The following is an 18,891-nucleotide window of genomic DNA, read 5'->3' as shown; positions in this document are numbered from 1 at the left end:
GAGACCAGAAGTCTGAAATCAAAGTGTTGGCAGGGCCGTGCTCCTGCTAATGGCACTAGGGAAGGATTTGTTCCAGGCTGCTCTCTTAGCTTCGAGTACATAGTTCCTTGTGTGTGGCAGCATAACTCCAATCTTCACAAAGCATTCTCCTTATGTGTGGGTCTGTGTCTAAATTTCCCCTTTTTATAGGACATCAGTCATATTAGACTAGGGCCCATCCTAATGACCTAATCTTAACTTGACCTTATTTCCAAATAAGGTCACATTCGCAGGGGTTATGTAAATTTTAGAGGGACACAATTCAACCAGTAGCAATTGCCATATATTTTCTCCTTTTAACCTTGCCAAACACAGAGCTGGCAAGCAGCATTCATTCATTAATTCATTCAATGAACATTTGAATGCATATATGTCAGGTTCTGTACTGGGTAATGATAATGCAAAAAAAAAAGAGAAATGGATGGAGCCTGTCTTTGAGAAGTCACACTTTAGAGGGAAACAGAGACACATTATAATGATAAGCACAATTATTGAGCACCTACTTTGTACTTGGTGTTCAAATAGGCACTTTTCATTCAATCTTTACAATAATGGGGTAAGTAATGTATCAGAGACAGGGCTGAGGGATTTGGTGAGGTCCTAATCCGCTCTGGGAACAGGATTATTTTCAGAAATTAGGTAGCATTTCATGAGTCTAAAGGAATGTGCAGAAATATACTAGGTAGGGTAAAGGTGGTTGTAGGGAGCAGCAGATTCCAAAGAAAAGCATTTTATAGAGGAAAAGATAGCACATGTAAAGGTTGAGATACAGATTGTACACTCCACAGAGGGGTGGGATTTTAGCCTATTTTCTTCTCTCCTGTATCTACAGCACTTTGAAGAGTGCCTGGTTGTTGAATGAATACAAGGGCATCATACGAATAAGGAATGGCATGGCTTGCAGTTCACTGTCGTTGGAAAGGCGGGCAAAGAGCCCTGTAAACCACACTAAACGTAAGAGACTAGGGCTGACATACTGATGTTATAGCTCTAGTATTTAAAAAATACAAGAAGTCTAGGAGTGCTTGGCACTCGCCCTGCCAATTACTGCTCTTCCCCAGACCAAGTCCAAGGGTACAGCGTGGAGAGGTCCAGAAGACTGGTAGGGGCGCCAGCTCCTCACCCGCCAAAGTAGGGTTCTCTGCACAAAGCTTGATTGAAGCAGATGATTTGGGATCAAAGTCGACGTGGGTCCTCCAACTCTCCTCCTCCCATCTACCGTGCCTCATTCCCCGCGGGGACCCATCGCTGACTCTGGATGTGTACCACGGCGTCTTCAGGCCTTCCAGGGACCCACAGCGGAATCCCTGAGCGCGCTCCCGCCCGCCTGCCCCGCCCTACTGCCCCCTGGAACGCAGCAAGAGCGCACGCGCCCCTTCCAGAGAGAAGCGCGCGTCCGCGAGCTCCCCGCATCCCCGTGCTCATCCGGGTTTCAGCGAGCCTCAGCCAATGGGGGACGCTCGCGGCCCCCGGAGGTGGAGCTAAGCCTTCCTTCACGTGGGGCCTGTGATCCCCGCGGGCGCATCCAGGCAACCGCGATCAGTCCGCCGAGAAAAGGGGCAGAGACCGAGAGCCCAGTGGCTGGGCGAGGATCGACGGTTTTGAAACCCAACGGCTGCCGCCCCCTAGAAGCAACTGAAGCGCGAGCACATTCCTCAGTCACAGCCGCTGTAGTAAACACATTTCAGAAACGTGAGGTGCCGGTGGTCACGTGGCGAGCGCGCCCTCCAATGAGGATCCGGGGGCGGGGCCGGGGCCTCTGACGCGGTGGTGTCGGCGGAGTCACCCGGGCCGCCTCGGGACCCGTCACCGGCGGGCAACCGTCCAGCGGCCTGGACCACCGCCTCCGAGCTTCGCGCTCCGTCCTCACTCGCGTCTCTGGGCCGAGAGGCAGCGTGGCCCACGGGGGCTGAGTCTTCGCTCATCCCTCTCTGTGGCTTGCCTCGGGCGGGCCGCTTTCTTCTCAGGAGCCGCCTCGGTGAGGTGAGGTTTCCGTGACGAACCGCCCCGGGCTGCGGGTGCCGGTTTGGGTTGTGGAGGAGGCTTGAGCTCTTGGAACTTGCTCACCCTGTGGGGGTCCGAGGCCCTGGAAGTTATGCGACTCGTCCAGGCCGTTGCGACGGGCGCCGGCTCCTGAAGGGCGTCACACCCGGACTCCGCTGACTGGGCAACCTCCATTCATCTTCCAGCTGCGCCTCCAGCGCCCTCTCACTCTGGTCCCTTCCTCGGACTCATTTTTTCCTCTCCCCCCGTCGGCCGCCCTGTTCTTACTCCTTGGGTGCGGCGATTCTCCTGGAAGCCGAGGTGTCGGGTATGAGCCGGACCCTCGTTCCTTGAATTTCTCTGTGGAGGAACTCGGCGGTGACCCGCCGCCCGCCGCGCCGCCGGGATGGGGGTGAACGCCGTGCACTGGTTCCGAAAGGGGCTCCGGCTTCACGACAACCCGGCCCTGAAGGAGTGCATTCAGGGTGCCGACACCATCCGCTGCGTCTACATCCTCGACCCCTGGTTCGCCGGCTCCTCCAATGTGGGCATCAACAGGTGGCGGTGAGTCAAAATCCCGGGGGAAATTGATTTCGGTGTTTCATGAATCGGGACTTGACGCGCGATCGGCCCAATCGGAGAACTTAAGCCTGGGACCGCCTTGCTTGTGCCGTTTTCAACATTGTAGACGCTTTGAGTATGACATAGAATGGGTTTAATAGTTCGCTGGCGAGGGAGTGCTGGCCACCGGGGACGCCTTGGCCTCCGCGTGTGAGTGTCGTGTCTGCGTTAATGGGAACTCTTTCCCCGGATTTATGGGGAGTTCTTAGCGGTGGAGTTAAAGCAACACCCTCCTCGTTTTCAGTGGCCCGTGGGTTGATTTCTTTGGCCTCCTTGTGGCATCGGAAAGGATTGTGTTTTTTAATGTTTTTGTGTGTGTCTCGGTAAATGGTAGTGTGGAGAACATCATTCATTCAGTTCCGTCGCCTCCCAACCCCGTTTTCTTCCACCTTGAGGTTGCCGTAGGAAAAGCAAGGGAAACATCTGGTTTCTCTTTGCTCGACTCTGCCTCTCAACTCCTCCTGGTGGTTGACTGGACAAAGCACCGTTTTTCTTTCTAGGCAAAGTATAATCCTTCTAGGGATCAGAGTAGTGGAAGAGATAGTAGAGAAGCTTGATGTTTTTTTCCTGAAATACCAGGCTAGTTGATTGTTAGGCCCCCTGGTGGAAATGAAAGCATTCTGCTGCATACCAGGCATTGCTTTAAACTCCAGGGGATATACTAGCAGTGAATAAAACCGACTAAAATTCGTGTCATTTGCAAGCATGTGTCCTAGAAAGTAAGATATGCAGTATTTGGTGGTGATAAATGCTATGGAGAAATACGAAACAGAAGGGGGATGAAGAAATACGAAATAGAAAGGGGAAGAATACAAGGGGGTGGGATTAGAGTTGTCATTTTAAGTATGGTGATTGGGAAAAACTCAGAGATAAGTGGCACTTGAACAAGGTGATGAAGCAAATATGGATTGTGACTATCTAGGGAAAAAGCATTCCAGGCAGCAGGAATATAAGGGAAAGCGCCCTGAGGCTGAAATGTGCTTAACCTTTGGAAGAAACAATAGGAGAAGCCAGTACGAGGAGCAGAAGTGGAGGAAAAGAAGTAGATGAGGTCAGAGATGTAATAGCGCTAGATTGAGTAGAGCTTTAGAGGCAATTACTAAGATTTGGGCTTGTACTCAGAGCAAAGTGGGAATAATTGCAGGATTATGAGCAGAGATGTGACATGCTCTGACTTAAGTTTGAAAAAATTTCTCTGGTTGTGAGAACAGACTGAATTGGAGGGGTGCAGGAGGCTAAGAAGCAGGAAGACCAGTTAGGGGGCTGTTGCATTCACCCAGGTGGGAAGTAGTAATGGCTTGGAGATAGTGATGGTTGGTGGTGAACTTAGTGAGAAGTTGTCAAAAAATGCTGAATGTATTTTGAAGACAGAATCCACAGTATTTGTTGGCAGATTGGATATGTGGTGTGAGAGAAAGAGAGGAATTAGGAGTGATTTCAGAATTTTTGGCTTAAGGAACTAGAAGGATGGAGCCGCACTTTGCTAAGAATGTGATATCAGTCAGAGAAATCATTGGGGGAGGGTAGTGGAGTTCTCGTTTGAACTTGGTTAAGTTTGAGATGTTTATTACACATCCTAGTGGAGATAGCAAATCGGTTGTTGGAGTTCAGGGCAGAGATCCAGGCAGGAGGTATAAATCGGTGAGTCATCAATTTGTAGATCATATTTAAAGCTATTTATTCATCCATATATTTGTCATACACCCAGTGCATGACAGGCACTGTTTTAGGTACAGGGGATTCAGCATAAACAAAATAGCTAACAAAACAAAACAAAACAAAAACCCCTACCTGTTGAAGCTACGTTGTAGTGGAGCCATGAAACTATATGAGAACATTAAGAAAGTGAGTGTAGATAGCAAAGAGGAAGTCCAAGGACTGAGCCTTGGGTGCTCTAATGTGTAGAAATTGTGGAGCTGTGGAAGAACCAGCATAGGAGATTGAAAAGAACATCTAGTAAGGTAAGAAGAAAACCCAGAAGAGTGTAGAGTCTTATAGACCAAGTAAGGAAAGTATTTCAAAGAGTGTTTTATGTACATTGGTGCTGCGAATAGGTCAAGTGAGATGAAGACTAAAAATTAAAAATTGTATTTAGCATTTTGAGGTTATTCATAATCTTGATAGAGTGGTTTCAGTAGTGTCAGAGGCAAAAGCCTTTTTGGATAGCTCAAGAGAAGCTGACAGGGAAAGGTTGGGAGACAACTGATAAAAAGTTCTTTTAGGGGTTTTGCTATAAGTGGATCAGAGAAATCATGTGGTTCCTGGAGTGGGATGTGAAGTCAAGAGAGGAATTTTTAAGATTGGAGAAATTACAGTATGTTTGTATGTTGATGGGAATGATACAGCAACTGTCTATAAAACACTTTCATTAGCAGAATCAGTGTCATTAACATTGATTCTGGAAAAAGATGGTAAATGTAATATATATTTTAATGTATTAATAATATCTTATAATAGTATAGTAAATCCCCTTTTCATAAGTTGCTAAGAGGATTAAATTAATCAACAACTATAAAACTCCTAAAATGTGAGTGGTAGCAGTAAGTGCTTCTTTTTCATTTGCTATTAAATTGGGAGCTGAAGGTAAAAATTATCTAATTAAATGTCTGCAGTAAAGTTTCTTCTAGAGCAGTTTGTAAGTTTATACAGTCTAGACTGTAAGCTTCTTAGGATAGGGGGTTATATATTATTTAACTTTGTACACCCAGCAACTTACATTGTCAAATAATGAGCGAAATAAAACTGGTATGCACAATAAGAATAGTTCCATGTTTTCCCTTTTAAAAAGATTTTTTTAACTACTAAATATTGCCCTTTCTAAAAGATGGGAAAAGGTGTAAATAATGAATAGAGACAGACTGTTTTCCTCTACTGAAGACAGAAAAAGGCAGGGACAGAGTTTGATCTCAGGCCAGTGAAAATTTTATCTTGAATTTGTCATCTTTGGGATTGAATGATTTAAAATATTTCAATTCCTTCACTTTTATTAAAATTATTCCACACAAAACATGTACAAATGTTCATATTTATTATTAGTCTTAATAGCCAAAAGGTGGAAACAACCCAAATGCCCATCAACTGATGAATGGCTAAACAAAATGTGGTTTATCCATGCAATGGTATATTATTCAATTATAAAGAGGAATGAAGAATTGATACAGGCTACAGCATGGATGAACCTTGAAAACATTATGCTAAGTGAAGAAGCCAGTAATAAACCCCACATATTATTTGATTCTATTTATATGAAATGTCTAAAATGGGCAAATATGTAGAGACAGAAATGAGATTAATGGCTTAGAGTTGGAGAAGTTGGGGGAGTTGGAAGGTGGTAGCTAAGTGGTTTCTATTTGAGGTGATGAAAATGTTCTAGCAGGTGATGGTTGCACAACTCTGTGAATATACTGAGAACTATTGAATTGTACACATAAAAAAAATCTCACTCCTTGGTCCAGTCCAAATGCCACCTTTTTCATAATACCTTTCTTTATCACCTTGTCTGGGATGATTAAATCTCGTGTTGTGAACTCTTACACCATCATTTTTGATACTGCTTCTCACATTGACCTTACTATTTTTTCATTTGTAAATATTGATATAGTCCTCATATATTCCTTTCTCCTCATTTAACAGATTATACCTCTTCTTCCTGAAGAGAAGGTACCAACCATTTCATTAAATCAAAAACTTATTTTGTGTTCCTGTTCATGGCAGGCACTATTTTTGGTACTGGGGATACAACGATGAATACAATAGAAAAAGTTCCTGCCCTTGAGAGCTTCTAGTCTAGGAGAAGAAATAGACAGTAAAACAAATATGATACGTCAGGAGGTGGTAGGTGTCATGGAGAGAAATAAAGCAGAATGTGAGAACAGAGACCTAAAGGAAGGGAGGAAACAAGCTATATAGATATCTGGGCAAAGAGCCCTCTTTGTATCCTTGGTGTCTGGCACCCTGTCTTGTACAAAGAAGGCATTTGATAAATATCTTTCAAATTTTTTTTGTAAGTCTAGGGTTTAGGAGAGGGGTAGTTACTTCATTTAACTTAGATATTAATGTATATCTTAAACTTATAATTCTGAAAAATAATTTTCAATTGACAGATTATTTTTAATATTTAAGTTCTACATGTTTATTACACATTTGATACTATTACATGTAGAGTCTCTTGATTTTCGGTAACCAAGTCAATAATTGTACCTACATACTTACCCCAGTCTTTCCTTCTACTGCATGATTTCTGAGGAAGAGATACTGCTTCCTCTCTTCAAAACCAAACTCTTTATACCCCATTTTTAAAACTTTGCTTATATTTGTTCTTTTGTTGAGGTATAATTGACAAACAAAAATTGTATATACAGTATTTAAGGTGTACAACATAATGTTTTGATGTGATGATATGTATATATTGTGAAACTGATTTTTTAAAAAAAAAATTTTATTGGGGAACAGTGTGTTTTTCCAGGGCCTATCAGCTCCAAGTCAAGTCATTTTCAATCTAGTTGTGGAGGGCGCAGCTCAGTTCCAGGACAAGTCGTTGTTTTCAATCTTGTTGTGGAGGGTGCAGCTCACTGGCCCATGTGGGAATCGAACCAGTGACCTTGGTGTGATGAGCACTACACACTAACCAAGTTAGCCAACTGGCTGCCCAAAACTGATTTTTGATTATTTTCTTTCACATTTTCTTTAACCTCTTTTTAGGTTGCCTCCAATCAACATTTAAACCTAAGCTCTATAAGTCCAAGCTCTATAAAAACAAACAAAGAAACAAAAACAACGGAGGGAGAAAACCTACCTTTGACTATGTTCCTCCCTTGCAACTGTTTCTTAGTTCCTCTAAAACTTACAAAGTGCCTTATACTGGCTGACTTCATTTCATTATCTTCTACTCAGCCTTGAACTCACTTCAAACTAGTATCGATTCCACCCTCCACCTACTCCACCAAAAACTGTTTTCATCCAAAGGATACTTTAAAACTTTTCATTCCTTTACTTTTTATTATGTTTGACACATTTGACCATACCTTCCTTTTCTTTCTTTAAAAAAAATTTTTTTTCAATTATAGTTGACATTCAATATTATTTTATATCAGTTTCAGGTATACAGCATAGTGGTTGGACATTGATGTAATTAATGAATGATCCCCAATTTAGTACCCACCTGGCATCATACACAACTTTTACAATATTATTAACTATATTCCCTATGCTGTACTTAACATCCTCATGACTGTTTTGTAACTAATTTGTACTTCTTAATCCCTTTACCTTTTACATTCAGCCCCCCAGCCTCCCTCCTATCTCACAATCCTCATTTCTTTGTCTCAATGAGTCTGTTTCTGATTTGTTTGTTCGTTTATTTTGTTCTTTAGATTCCACATATAAGTGAAATCCTATGGTATTTGTCTTTCTCTGTCTGACTTTTTCATTTAGCATAATACCCTCTAGGTCCATCCATGTTGCACATGGTAAGATTTAGTTGTTTTTTATGGCTGCGTAGTATTCTATTGTACAAATGTACTACATCTTCTTTATCCAGTCGTTTATTGATGGACACTTAAGTTGCTTCTATGTCTTGACTATTGTAAATAATGCTGCAGTGAACATAGGGGTGTATGTATCTTTTCGAATTAGTGTTTTGGATTTCTTCGAATAAATACCCAGGAGTGGAATTGCTGGGTTATAAGGTGGTTTTTAATTTAATTTTTTGAGGTACCAGCCCCCACACTCATTTTACATCATTCCTAGGCAATCTCCTCTGTCTTTGTAAAGTCAGTTACCATCTATATGCCCAGAATTCACCCATCAGTATCTTCATTCCCTCTCTCTCTCCTGATCCCAGATACATATGCACTATATATAGATTCCCTGCCTATTTGAATCAGTCAGAGAGGCAGAAGAAGAGACAGGAGAGTGCTGTATCATGGAAACCAATGGTGGCAAGAATTCTTCTCAGTTTTGCTAAGAAGGCAGGTTAGGATGAATTTTGAGAAAAAACTGTCAAGAGACTTGGAAACGGGCAGAAGAAATGACTGTGTATCTTGAATGCTGGGCGTTGGACGCTCCAGGACCTAGAGGACTCTCCAGGAATTATATTATTCTGATTTAGGGATATACACCTTTGTTTTTTGTGTGTGTTTTTAATTAAAGTTTATTGGGGTGACAGTTGTTAGTGAAGTTACATAGGTTTCAGGTGTACAGTTTTGTAATAAATAATCTAATATCACATTGTGTGTTCACCACCCAGAGTCAGTTCTCCTTCCATTACCATATATTTGATCCCTTTTACCCTCATCTACTGTTTTTGTTTTACAACTATGTAAAAAGGAATAAAAGTTAAGTTGTAGAAAATTGATAACAGAACAGATGTTTCCTGCCCATACCAGTGCAAGTTATTCCTGCTCATGTCCTGCAAGTGAATTTTAGAGTGGGCACTATAAATATCTGTAAGTCAGATTCTCATTTGAGCCAGTTTTAACATCTTACTGGTTTCTTCATTCATTAATGAGTTAAATACAATCTTTGCCATATATTCATTTCATATTTGTATGAGTCATGGTTTTATCATTTTGAAAATTATACTTTAACTGTTACAAAAGCCTTTGGTAAACTTTGAGAGAGCAGCTTTAATGTAGTTGTAAGGACAGAAATCAGATTGTATAGGGTGTTACTGAAAGTGTGTGTGTGTTGTGGGGAGAAGAGCAGTGATTGAGGGATTGATGAAGAGGGTTTTTATGGGAGAGGTAAGATATAAACTGGGATGCACAGGTTCTGGACAAGCTGAGGAAAAGTTAATTTGGGGCAGATCACCAGATTTACAGTCAGGACAATAAAATCACCAGACTTATAGTCAAGATAAGATGACAGAAAATAAAATACAAGTATATAGATAAGGTGAGGCCTGAATGTGGAGTTCTCTGAATGATAGATTGAAGTTGGGAACATTTGGCTGTCCTGAAACCTAGATGCGAATCCCTTTCCTACTAAGTAAGTCACTCCTCCATCATTTTATTCATTCAGGAAATATTAAGTCAGTTACCTGCCAGGCACTTTACAAGACTTTGGGAATACAAAGGTGAAGGTCGTGGTTCCTGCCCATAAGGAAACTTTCACACCACTAAAGAACTAAAAATTAGAATGTAGAATATGAATATGCAAAGATAATCATGGGAACTCAGAGAAGAGACAACCCTGGGGGAGAAGAAAGGGTGACTTACAAATATTTATAGTGAGTTGTCCACTCTAAAAACTTACTTGCATAGCATGAGCAGGAATAATTTGCACTGGTATGAGCAGGAAATATTTATTCTATTATCAGTTTTCTACAATTTAACTTTCATTCCTTTTTATATGGTTGTAAAACAAAAACAGGTGGTGGATGTGTGGAGGGGGTGGACTGGAGAGGGAGGAATGATGGAGTGAGATACTGGTTGTTTCCTGACACGTAAATTAGTTGTAGTGATATCCTTGTAATGATTTCTTTGGAACATAAAAAACAAATGACTAGAATTGCTGGGTCATAAAATAGCCCTATTCCTGGTTTGATAAAGAAATGCCAGATTTCTATCCACACAGGAGTGGATCCAGCCTATATTCCCATTAGCAATACATGAGTTTTAAAATAAATATATATTAAAAATACATGCAATGACCAACAAGCACATAAAAAGACACTCAAAATCAATAGTCATTAGGGAAATGCAAAGCAAACCCACAGTGTAATACCACTTCACACCCACTAGGATGGCTATAACAAAATTTTTTTTAAAGGAAATTAAGTGTTGGTGAGGCTGTGGAGAAATCTGAACCCTCACACATTGCTGATAGGAGTGGAAAATGGTGCAGCCACTGTGGAAAACAGTTTGGTAGTTCCATAAAAAGTTAAACAATTACCATATAACCCAGCAATTCTGCTTTGAGAATTCCAAAAGGATTGAACACAGGCATTGAAATAAAAATTTGTACACGAATGTCCATAGCAGCTCTCTATTCACAATTACCAGAAGGTGGTAACAATTCAAATGTTTGTCAACTGATGAATGGATAACAAAGTGTAATATAGCCATATAAAGAAATATTACTCAGCCATAAAAAGGAATGAGATACTACAACATGGATGAGTATCCCAAACTGTATCCTAAGTGAAAGAGCCAGACGCAAAAGATCACATATTACATGATTCTATTTATATGCAATATCCAGAATAGGTAAACCCATAGAGATAGAAAGCAAATTAGTGGTAGCTAGGGGTAGAAGGATGGAGAAATGGAGAGTGATTGCTTAATGGGTAGAGGGTTTCCAATTGGGGTGATGAAATGTTTTGGAACTAGAGAGAGGTAATGGTTACGCAACATTATGAATTGTATAGTAAGTGACACTGAACTGTACACTTTAAAATGGTTAATATTCTGTAATTATGTTACTCCACAAAATTGCAAATAGCTTTCCTGTGTATCAGAGATTGGCAAACTTTTCATATAAAGGGCCAGATGATAAATATTTTAGATTTTATGGGCCATACAATCTCGGTCACAGCTACCCAGTTCTCCTGTTGTAGCATGAAATCAGCCATGGACAATATGTAAACAAATGAACATGTCTGTGTTCCAATAAAACTTTACTTACAAAGGAGACAGTAGGCTGGATTTGCCCATGGTCCATCATTTGCTGTCCCCCTGCTATATATTAATATATAAAAAATCAGAAACTACCATAATAAGAGAAATCCTATTTATAATGGCAACACAGCGATAACACTCAGTGATAACTTAATTTCAGAAACAAAGAGATTGATGTTTGGATCTTATTCTCTGCCTAAACTCTTGTTCTCAAATAATAGATAAGGGAGATGTGGAATAGTTTAAAAGTTACTGCTTCATGACTCATGAGACTTCCTCAGTTGAGAACGTTCTTTCAAGACTCAACAAAGCTCTCCAAGTGAGAAAAGGAAGCAAACCTATGATATTAATTATCATTCGGTCAGTTTCAAGGTGTCAGCCTAGTTACAGACTCCTGTTCATCTTCCTGCTTCTCTTCCATAAATTTTTTTAACACCTCCCTTCCGCCATTAGTCTGCAGTCTAGTATCCTGCTGTATAAATTCTCCTTTTCCCCTAAAAGGCCTCAGGAACACTACAGCAAATTTGAGGTATCTCAATAATTTAAAATGTAAGAAAACAAAACTATAAAAATTATAAAAGAAAACTTGGGAGGAATTTTTTAAAATACCATTGAAATGTAAGGTATGTGTTTCTAACATACAATCCAGGAACCAAAATGTAAAGAGTGGTCAATTCAATTAGATAATCATAAAAGTTGTACATGCTGATATCAGCATAAAGGCTGAAGACAGCCTGCTAAGGGAAAAAAAAGTCAGTATATGTGATAAAAATATGGTTTTTTTAATATATGAAGTCTGCCTATATATAAGTGAATTATGGTACCTAGGGTTAGCAATTTAAAGCACTAGATACTAAATGTTTTAGGCTTTGTGAGCCACACTTTAAATCCGTTATGTTCTTCTTTTGCACAACCCTTTTAAAATTTAAAAGCCATTCTTAGCTTGTGGGCTATACAAAAACAGGCCATGTGTCAGATTTGTCCCATGGGCCATTGTTTGCAGAACCCTGTTGTAGACTATTCCTTCTTTCTTTTATTGAACATTTTTCCTTTGAATTATGTTAATGTTGCTATTCCTACTTTCTCTTTGATTTGTCTGATGTATCTTTGCTTTTATATTTTGTATGTTTCTTATGAACAGTATGTAGCTGAATATTTTAAACCTGATTGGAAGTTTTAATCTTCACTAGCGAAATATGGTTCATTCACATTTGACAGATTCAGTTCCCTAGTCTAGGGACATTTTCTTCTAACATATTACATTTTATATTCCACAAAAGCATCATTAACTTTGTCATATATCTGTCATTCTAATCATCCTGTCACGAAGTGATTATCTTGACATGAATTTGTCAGTGATTCTGTTTTTGTTTTTAGAACAAGCTGTGTTTTCTAAGCATTTCTAAACTTTGTTTAGTAACCCTTTCTATTTTTCAGGGGTGAGTAATCAAACCTACTAGCTTATACTTTTGAAATCTCCTCTACACAAATATACCTTCAAAAAATCGGACTTACTTTCTCATCTCCAGTCCTCAGACTCTTTTCAGTCTGAACTCATTGATCATGTCTTTGGTGTTCTGTTATTCTTGCCAAGATTTATGTCTTGGACTTCTATTCTCGCTTTAGTTTTAATACTCCTGTTTAAAGTTTGTTGTTGGGGTGTATTGTGTGTTGTTGTTGGTGTGTATGTGTTTACCAGGGAATAGGACATTATAAATTTTTTCTGTCATATATCAATATTATTATCCTGAGGATAGAGTTGAATTCTGTTCATTTTTTGGCCATGAGCATGATTTTTTAAAGGGTAATGTTGCCATCTTGAGCGTTTAAAAAAGAAAAATTTCAACTTAAATATTCCAGACACTTTTCTTAAAGGTTTTTGTTTTTGCAATTTTACTTAAGATTGTGTGCCATTCTTCTCACTTTTGAAATTTGGGCTTCTGAAAAACCTCCTTAGAGAAAGAGAGAAACATTCTTTTATCCCCCAACCCCTATCTTTGTTTTATTTCTCACTGGATTCATTCATAATAGGGTAGGAAGGACTTTATCTTTTTCAAATCCTGTACTATATTGCTTTTTTGCCAACTCATTATGTACCAATTATTATTTATGCCTACAATGTAATCAGAGATACTTTGTAAATCTTTTTACTTAGCATTTACTAATTATCGTTTATACATACTGTGTGACAGGTATTTTATAATTCTTTCTACTTTGCAAGTTTTGGTCTTTCTACCATTTTCAGTCTTGTCCAGTCAGTTCAGATTTTTCAGTCTTCCCTACGAAAGCTGTACTAAGTATTATACAATACCTTTTAAAATGTATTATGGTGCTTATATAACTATTTCTCCTGCTATATTGTGAACACTTCGAGGGCATCTAATCCAGTGATTCTAAGTATGTATTTGAGTTGGATCGGGAAACTCATACTTAGAAAGATCAATGATTTGCATATTATTTTAAAGAGTTGGAACTCTAACCTGGATCCTCTGATTATCAAAAATTCTTCCCCGTGAAATAGGAGTAACTTGGTATCCATATGGAAGGAAAACAAATCTGGGTACTACCTTGCGCAATAACACAAAAATCAATTGTAGATCCAAATGTGAAAGGTAAATCAATAACGCTTTTAAAGAATAAAATCTAGGAAAGAATCTCTATGAGTTTAGAGGAGGCAAAGATTTTTTAAACAGGATGTGTGCTATTGCACATGTGTGCATGTGCGCGCGTGCGCACACACACACACAGGCATCAACTATGAAGAAAAAATTAATTTTATTAAAATTAAGAATTTCTGTTTATCAAAAATGGCAGTAAGATAGTAAAAAGGTAAGCCAATGAGAAACCAGTGGGAGGAGATATTTGAAGCACATCTAACTGACAAAGAGTTGTAGCAAAAATGTCTGAAGAACTAAAAGTAAGAAAAATATAGATAATTCAGTAGATAAAAAAAGTAAGAAAAATATAGATAAAACAGGCAAGAATTTGAATAGTCATTTCACAAAAGAGGATATCCAAATAGCTTAAACACATGATAAAAGTTGCCCAGCCACCTTAAACATTTAGAAAATATAAGTTAAAATTACAGTGAAATATTACTACATACTTGCTGGACTAATTGACTAAAATGAAAAGATCTGGCAGTACAAGTACTGATGAAGATGTGGAACAGCTGGACCTTTCATGTACTGCTATTAGGAGTATGAACAGTTAACACTTTGGGAAACTGTGTTGAGTATTTACATTACCAAAACCCAGCCTTTCCTTCATCAATATATACGTACTCAACAGAAATTCGTGAATGTGTGTAGATGAGTGCACATTATATTCATAGCAACATTATTTGTAGTTTGTAACCCCAAATGAGAAACAACTCAAATGTCCATTAACAGTAAAATGGATAAATAAATTGCAGAATACCATAAAAAAGGAACTAACTTCAGTTATCCACAATGGCATGGACACAACTCACAAATATGTGTAATGAATCAGAAACAAAACATGGTTCCGTGAACTAATCTAATTACATTATAATACCGTAGTTCACCCTCTATGACCTTGATTTATTCTCTCTCTCTCTCTCTCTCTCTCTCTCTCTGGCGTTCTTATTTGGTGATTATTAGAAAAAACTGGCAAACTTGAGATAATTGTGTGTAATTTAGGTCATATATCAGAAAAAAATCAGTATAATTTTCGGCATTTTTTAATAAATATTTTTTAGAAAAGAAATATCTTTTCGACTATCTGACTACAGAAAACCGTTATATATAGCTCTCTAAGACATTTGCCATTAATAAATGTTTAACAGATTTTATTTAATTCCATGTAAGCCCACTAAAGTCCCCAAATAGATGTCTTAGTTGATTTTGTATGCCCTTTTGAGGTCACAGTGTAGTGCTGTCTAAAAATAGACAAAGATTAGTAAGAGATCTAGATTAAAAGTACTTCTATTTTTGAAATGAGGGTGGCATAAGTTCCATATACTTGTATTAGTGTAATTCAGTTCCAGAAGATTATCTGATATTTCTGTTAAATATCATCTTTCATTGCTATCAAAGTGAAATGCTATGATAGGAAAAGACCCATATGAACCTTCATCTTTGTGAAATCTTATGGCCCTCTCTGACAGATTTGATTCATCTGTGTTTCCTTAGTGCCATGAACTTCAATAATATAGTTTAATAAGTAACATAATAGTTTTTATACCTTATTTTTATTAAATTTGAGAGGCCTTAAGGATGAGAATTCTGTATTTATTTTTGTATCTCAAGGAAATACCCAAATGTTGTTTTAAAGAATGAATGAATGAAAATGCTTCAGATATGTTTTTCTACATTTTATTAGTCACTAGTTATTTACTATGAAAAAAATCATAAAAGTAGTATGAACCATACCACCAGTAGACCATCAAGGTAGTAGAAGTCAATATAAGCCTAAATGTGACTTTTTACCTAAGTAAGATGATGTAGTTCACATAATTAGTTCATTAAGCACACTTCTGTTGTTTTTTTCCATACATCTATATGGTCAAGGAACATTTCTTATTTTCAGATGTGCAAACACATGCAATTGGAATTTGTTTGCAGTCCATGACAGGTTCAGACCCTCTTATTTGGAATTTAAGAACTGTTTCTCTCTCTCAGTCATTGGAAACTACATGATATTGGTGGCCATCTTAATTGGATTTTTTTTCCTTTTTCCATTTGGCTCTTTTTCTTTAGAGCCCTCACATCAACCTCTTGTTGGCCCTCCTTATCCAAGTGTCTGTCTTCCCCTTTCTTTCCTTACCATTCCACCCTTCCTTTCATTCTTTCTCCATCCTTCATTCCTTATTGACATCCAGACACCTCTCTCTGTCCTTTCTAAGATTGGTTAGTTAGTCCTTCCAAAGACTGGATGTTTCATACATGTCTTCCTTCCAAAAGTCTGTTTTATAAAGGTCATCCTTTCTGCCAACCTGTCTTCCTGACTTTGTCTCTCTCTTCCTTTTTTGTGCCATGTGCTTTCCTACTTCCTTCTTCCCAACCTCCCTCTTCTTGCCATCTTTGTGCCTAGCTTCATAGTCCCAGCCCCACCACAGCCCAGGGATCCAGTGCCAGGAGAGAAGTCCCCATAATTTCTGGTTGTGAAAACCAGCAGATTGTGACTGAGTGAGTTGGAGGGTGGCTGGAGTCCCAGCCCTTCCTCTTAAAGGGATCACGCAAGGACTTACCGATGGAATCACTGGCTCTGAGCTCCAGTGCGGGGCAGCAGCTGGAAAGGTGGCAGGGACATATCGTGGGGAACTGAGTTGTCTGGCTTGGGCTGGGGGCTGGAGAGACAGCTTTCTCCTGGAGGGAGGAGCTGGTGGACCCATTGTATTTCTTTTTGTTCTTTTGTTTTTTAATCCCTCTCCCTTCCCTGCATGCGGGCATAGGTGGCTGCCATACCTGAGTCTCCATCAAGCTGGCTAACACTGTTCCTTCACCACACCCAGTGAGCTGAGACCACGCCCTGCCCAACTTTTGGGCACACCCAAGCCGCTTCCAGTGGCTGCTTTGTATAAACCTCCTCCCTTAGCTCATGCTGCAGACTTTCCTAGGGTCTCTCAAAGGTTCGCAGAACCCAGACAGGCAGCATCTGGCTTGAGCGTGTCCTGTACCTCTGGCTGAACAGCTCTCAGTGCAGCACTAAGCAGCAACTGGCTTTGGTTCACAGTTTGGCCCTTCGAGGCACTACCAAGCACTGTATGGGCAGCAGCCATCTGTGGATTTCTTCATGGCTCCTTTTGGGTGGCCCCAGGTGGGGCATGTGCTGCAGCTGAACTTGACCTGCAGAGGGTCCCCTCCAAGGTGGTCTTGGGGCTGGCACCCCCAGTGGCCAGCTTTGAAATGAGCTGGAGTATCACCCAGCCACCTCCAAGAAACAACACACCCAAGGGGTGGATTGGGCAGGCACTGGAGCCCTGCTGAGGCAGATTCTGCTCTGTAGGGTCAGCCCCTGCACCACTACTCTTCCACTGTAGTCATGGCCAGTCCTCACAACCAGTGAACCCGAGGGTAAATCCCTCCCATTGATGTGCAGTTAGCAACCAAGGCTCAAATACAAGAACACACACAACACACACAAGGGACACACCTGGAGTGTGTGGCTCAAGTGACCAGAAAGACTGGGCCACTGATACCTACAGCACATCTACTACATAAGGCCACTGTACTAAGACCAGAAAACATAGCAGCCCTACCTAGTACATCGCAACAAGCACAGAAAGGCAGCCAAAATGGGGAGAAAAAGACATATGTCCCAAATAAAAGAACAGAACAAAGCTCCAGAAAAAGAACTAAACAAAATGGAGACAATCTACCAGACACAGAGTACCAAACACTGATTATAAGGATGCTCAGTGATCTCTGGGAGAACTTCAACAAAGAGGAAACATAAAAATGGAGATAGAAAACATGAAAAAGAACCAGTCAGAAATAAAGAATACAATAACAGTAGATTAAACGAAGCAGAGGATCGAACCAGCAATATACAAGGTAAGGTAGCAGAAAACACCCAATCAGAACAGCAAAAAGAAAAAAGAATCCAAAGAAATGAGAGTTTAAGGGCCTCTGGGACAACATCAAGCATACCAACATTCACATCATAGGGGTACCAGAAGGAGAAGAGAGAGAGCAAAGAATTGAAAACCTATTTGAAGAAATAATGACAGAAACTTCCCCTAACCTGTTGAAGGAAGTAGACATGCAAGCCCAGGAAGCAGAGAGAGTCCCAAACAGGATGAACCCAAAGAGGCCAACACCAAGACACATCATAATTAAAATGCCAAACGTTAAAGACAGAGAGAGACTCTTAAAAGCAGCAAGAGAAAAAGGAGCTAGTTACCTACAACAGAGCTCTCATAGATTGTTGGCTGATTTCTCAACAGAAACTTTGCAGGCAAGAAGGAATTGGCAGGAAATATTCAAAGTGATGAAAAGCAAAGTACAACCAAGGTTCCTCTACCCAGCAAAGCTATCATTTAGAATTGAAGGACAGATAAAGAGCTTCCTAGACAAGAAAAAGCTAAAGGAGTTCATCACCACTAAACCAGTGTTAGAAGGAATCTTAGAGGGACTTAAGATGAAAAAAAAAAGTTAGTTAATGCCATTTTATTATTCATATTTCTATCAACAGTTACTTTTTTTTTTTTAGTTACTTTCAATGTAAATGGATTAAATGCGCCAATCAACAAATAGGGAGGCTGAATGAATAGGAAAATAAGACCTTTACATATGCTGCCAACAAGAGACTCATTTCAGATCAAAAGGCACACACAGTCTGAAAGTAAAGGGATGGAAAAAGATATTCGTGAAAATGGAAACAAAACAAAAAATCTGGTGTGGCAATACTTATACCAGACAAAATAGACTTTGAAACAAAGACTATAACAAGAGACAAGGAAGGAGCTAGTAATCCCACTTTTAGGTATCGATCTAAACAAACCCAAAATGTTACTTCAAGGGGCCGTGCTCATCCATATGTTCATTGCAGCATTATTTACATAAGCCAAGATAAAAAGGCAAGCTGGGTGTTCCTGAATGAATGAATGGATAAAGAAGAGGTGGTACATATATAAAATGGAATATTACTCCACCACAAAAAAGAA

General features: G+C 39.6%; 1 protein-coding gene across 2 annotated transcripts in view; it reads left to right on the top strand.

Annotated features, from left to right (window-relative positions):
- The first annotated feature begins 1,534 nt into the window (after nt 1–1,534).
- CRY1 (cryptochrome circadian regulator 1) overlaps nt 1,535–18,891 on the top strand; it is a 45,214-nt gene continuing 27,857 nt past the window's right edge. Inside the window, exon 1 of one of the 2 annotated variants that reach the window (XM_019728431.2) lies at nt 1,535–2,586. In XM_019728431.2, the coding sequence (XP_019583990.1) occupies nt 2,429–2,586 (158 nt within the window). In that variant the 5' untranslated portion in view covers nt 1,535–2,428. The remainder of the gene's footprint in view (nt 2,587–18,891) is intronic. The other variant, XM_074326260.1, reaches the window with a different exon arrangement.

The sequence above is a fragment of the Rhinolophus sinicus genome, linkage group LG02, assembly GCF_036562045.2.
Source record: "Rhinolophus sinicus isolate RSC01 linkage group LG02, ASM3656204v1, whole genome shotgun sequence".
NCBI lineage: Eukaryota > Metazoa > Chordata > Mammalia > Chiroptera > Rhinolophidae > Rhinolophus > Rhinolophus sinicus.
The sequence above is the reverse complement of the archived record's forward strand: the minus strand, read 5'-3'. Positions and strand labels throughout refer to the sequence as shown.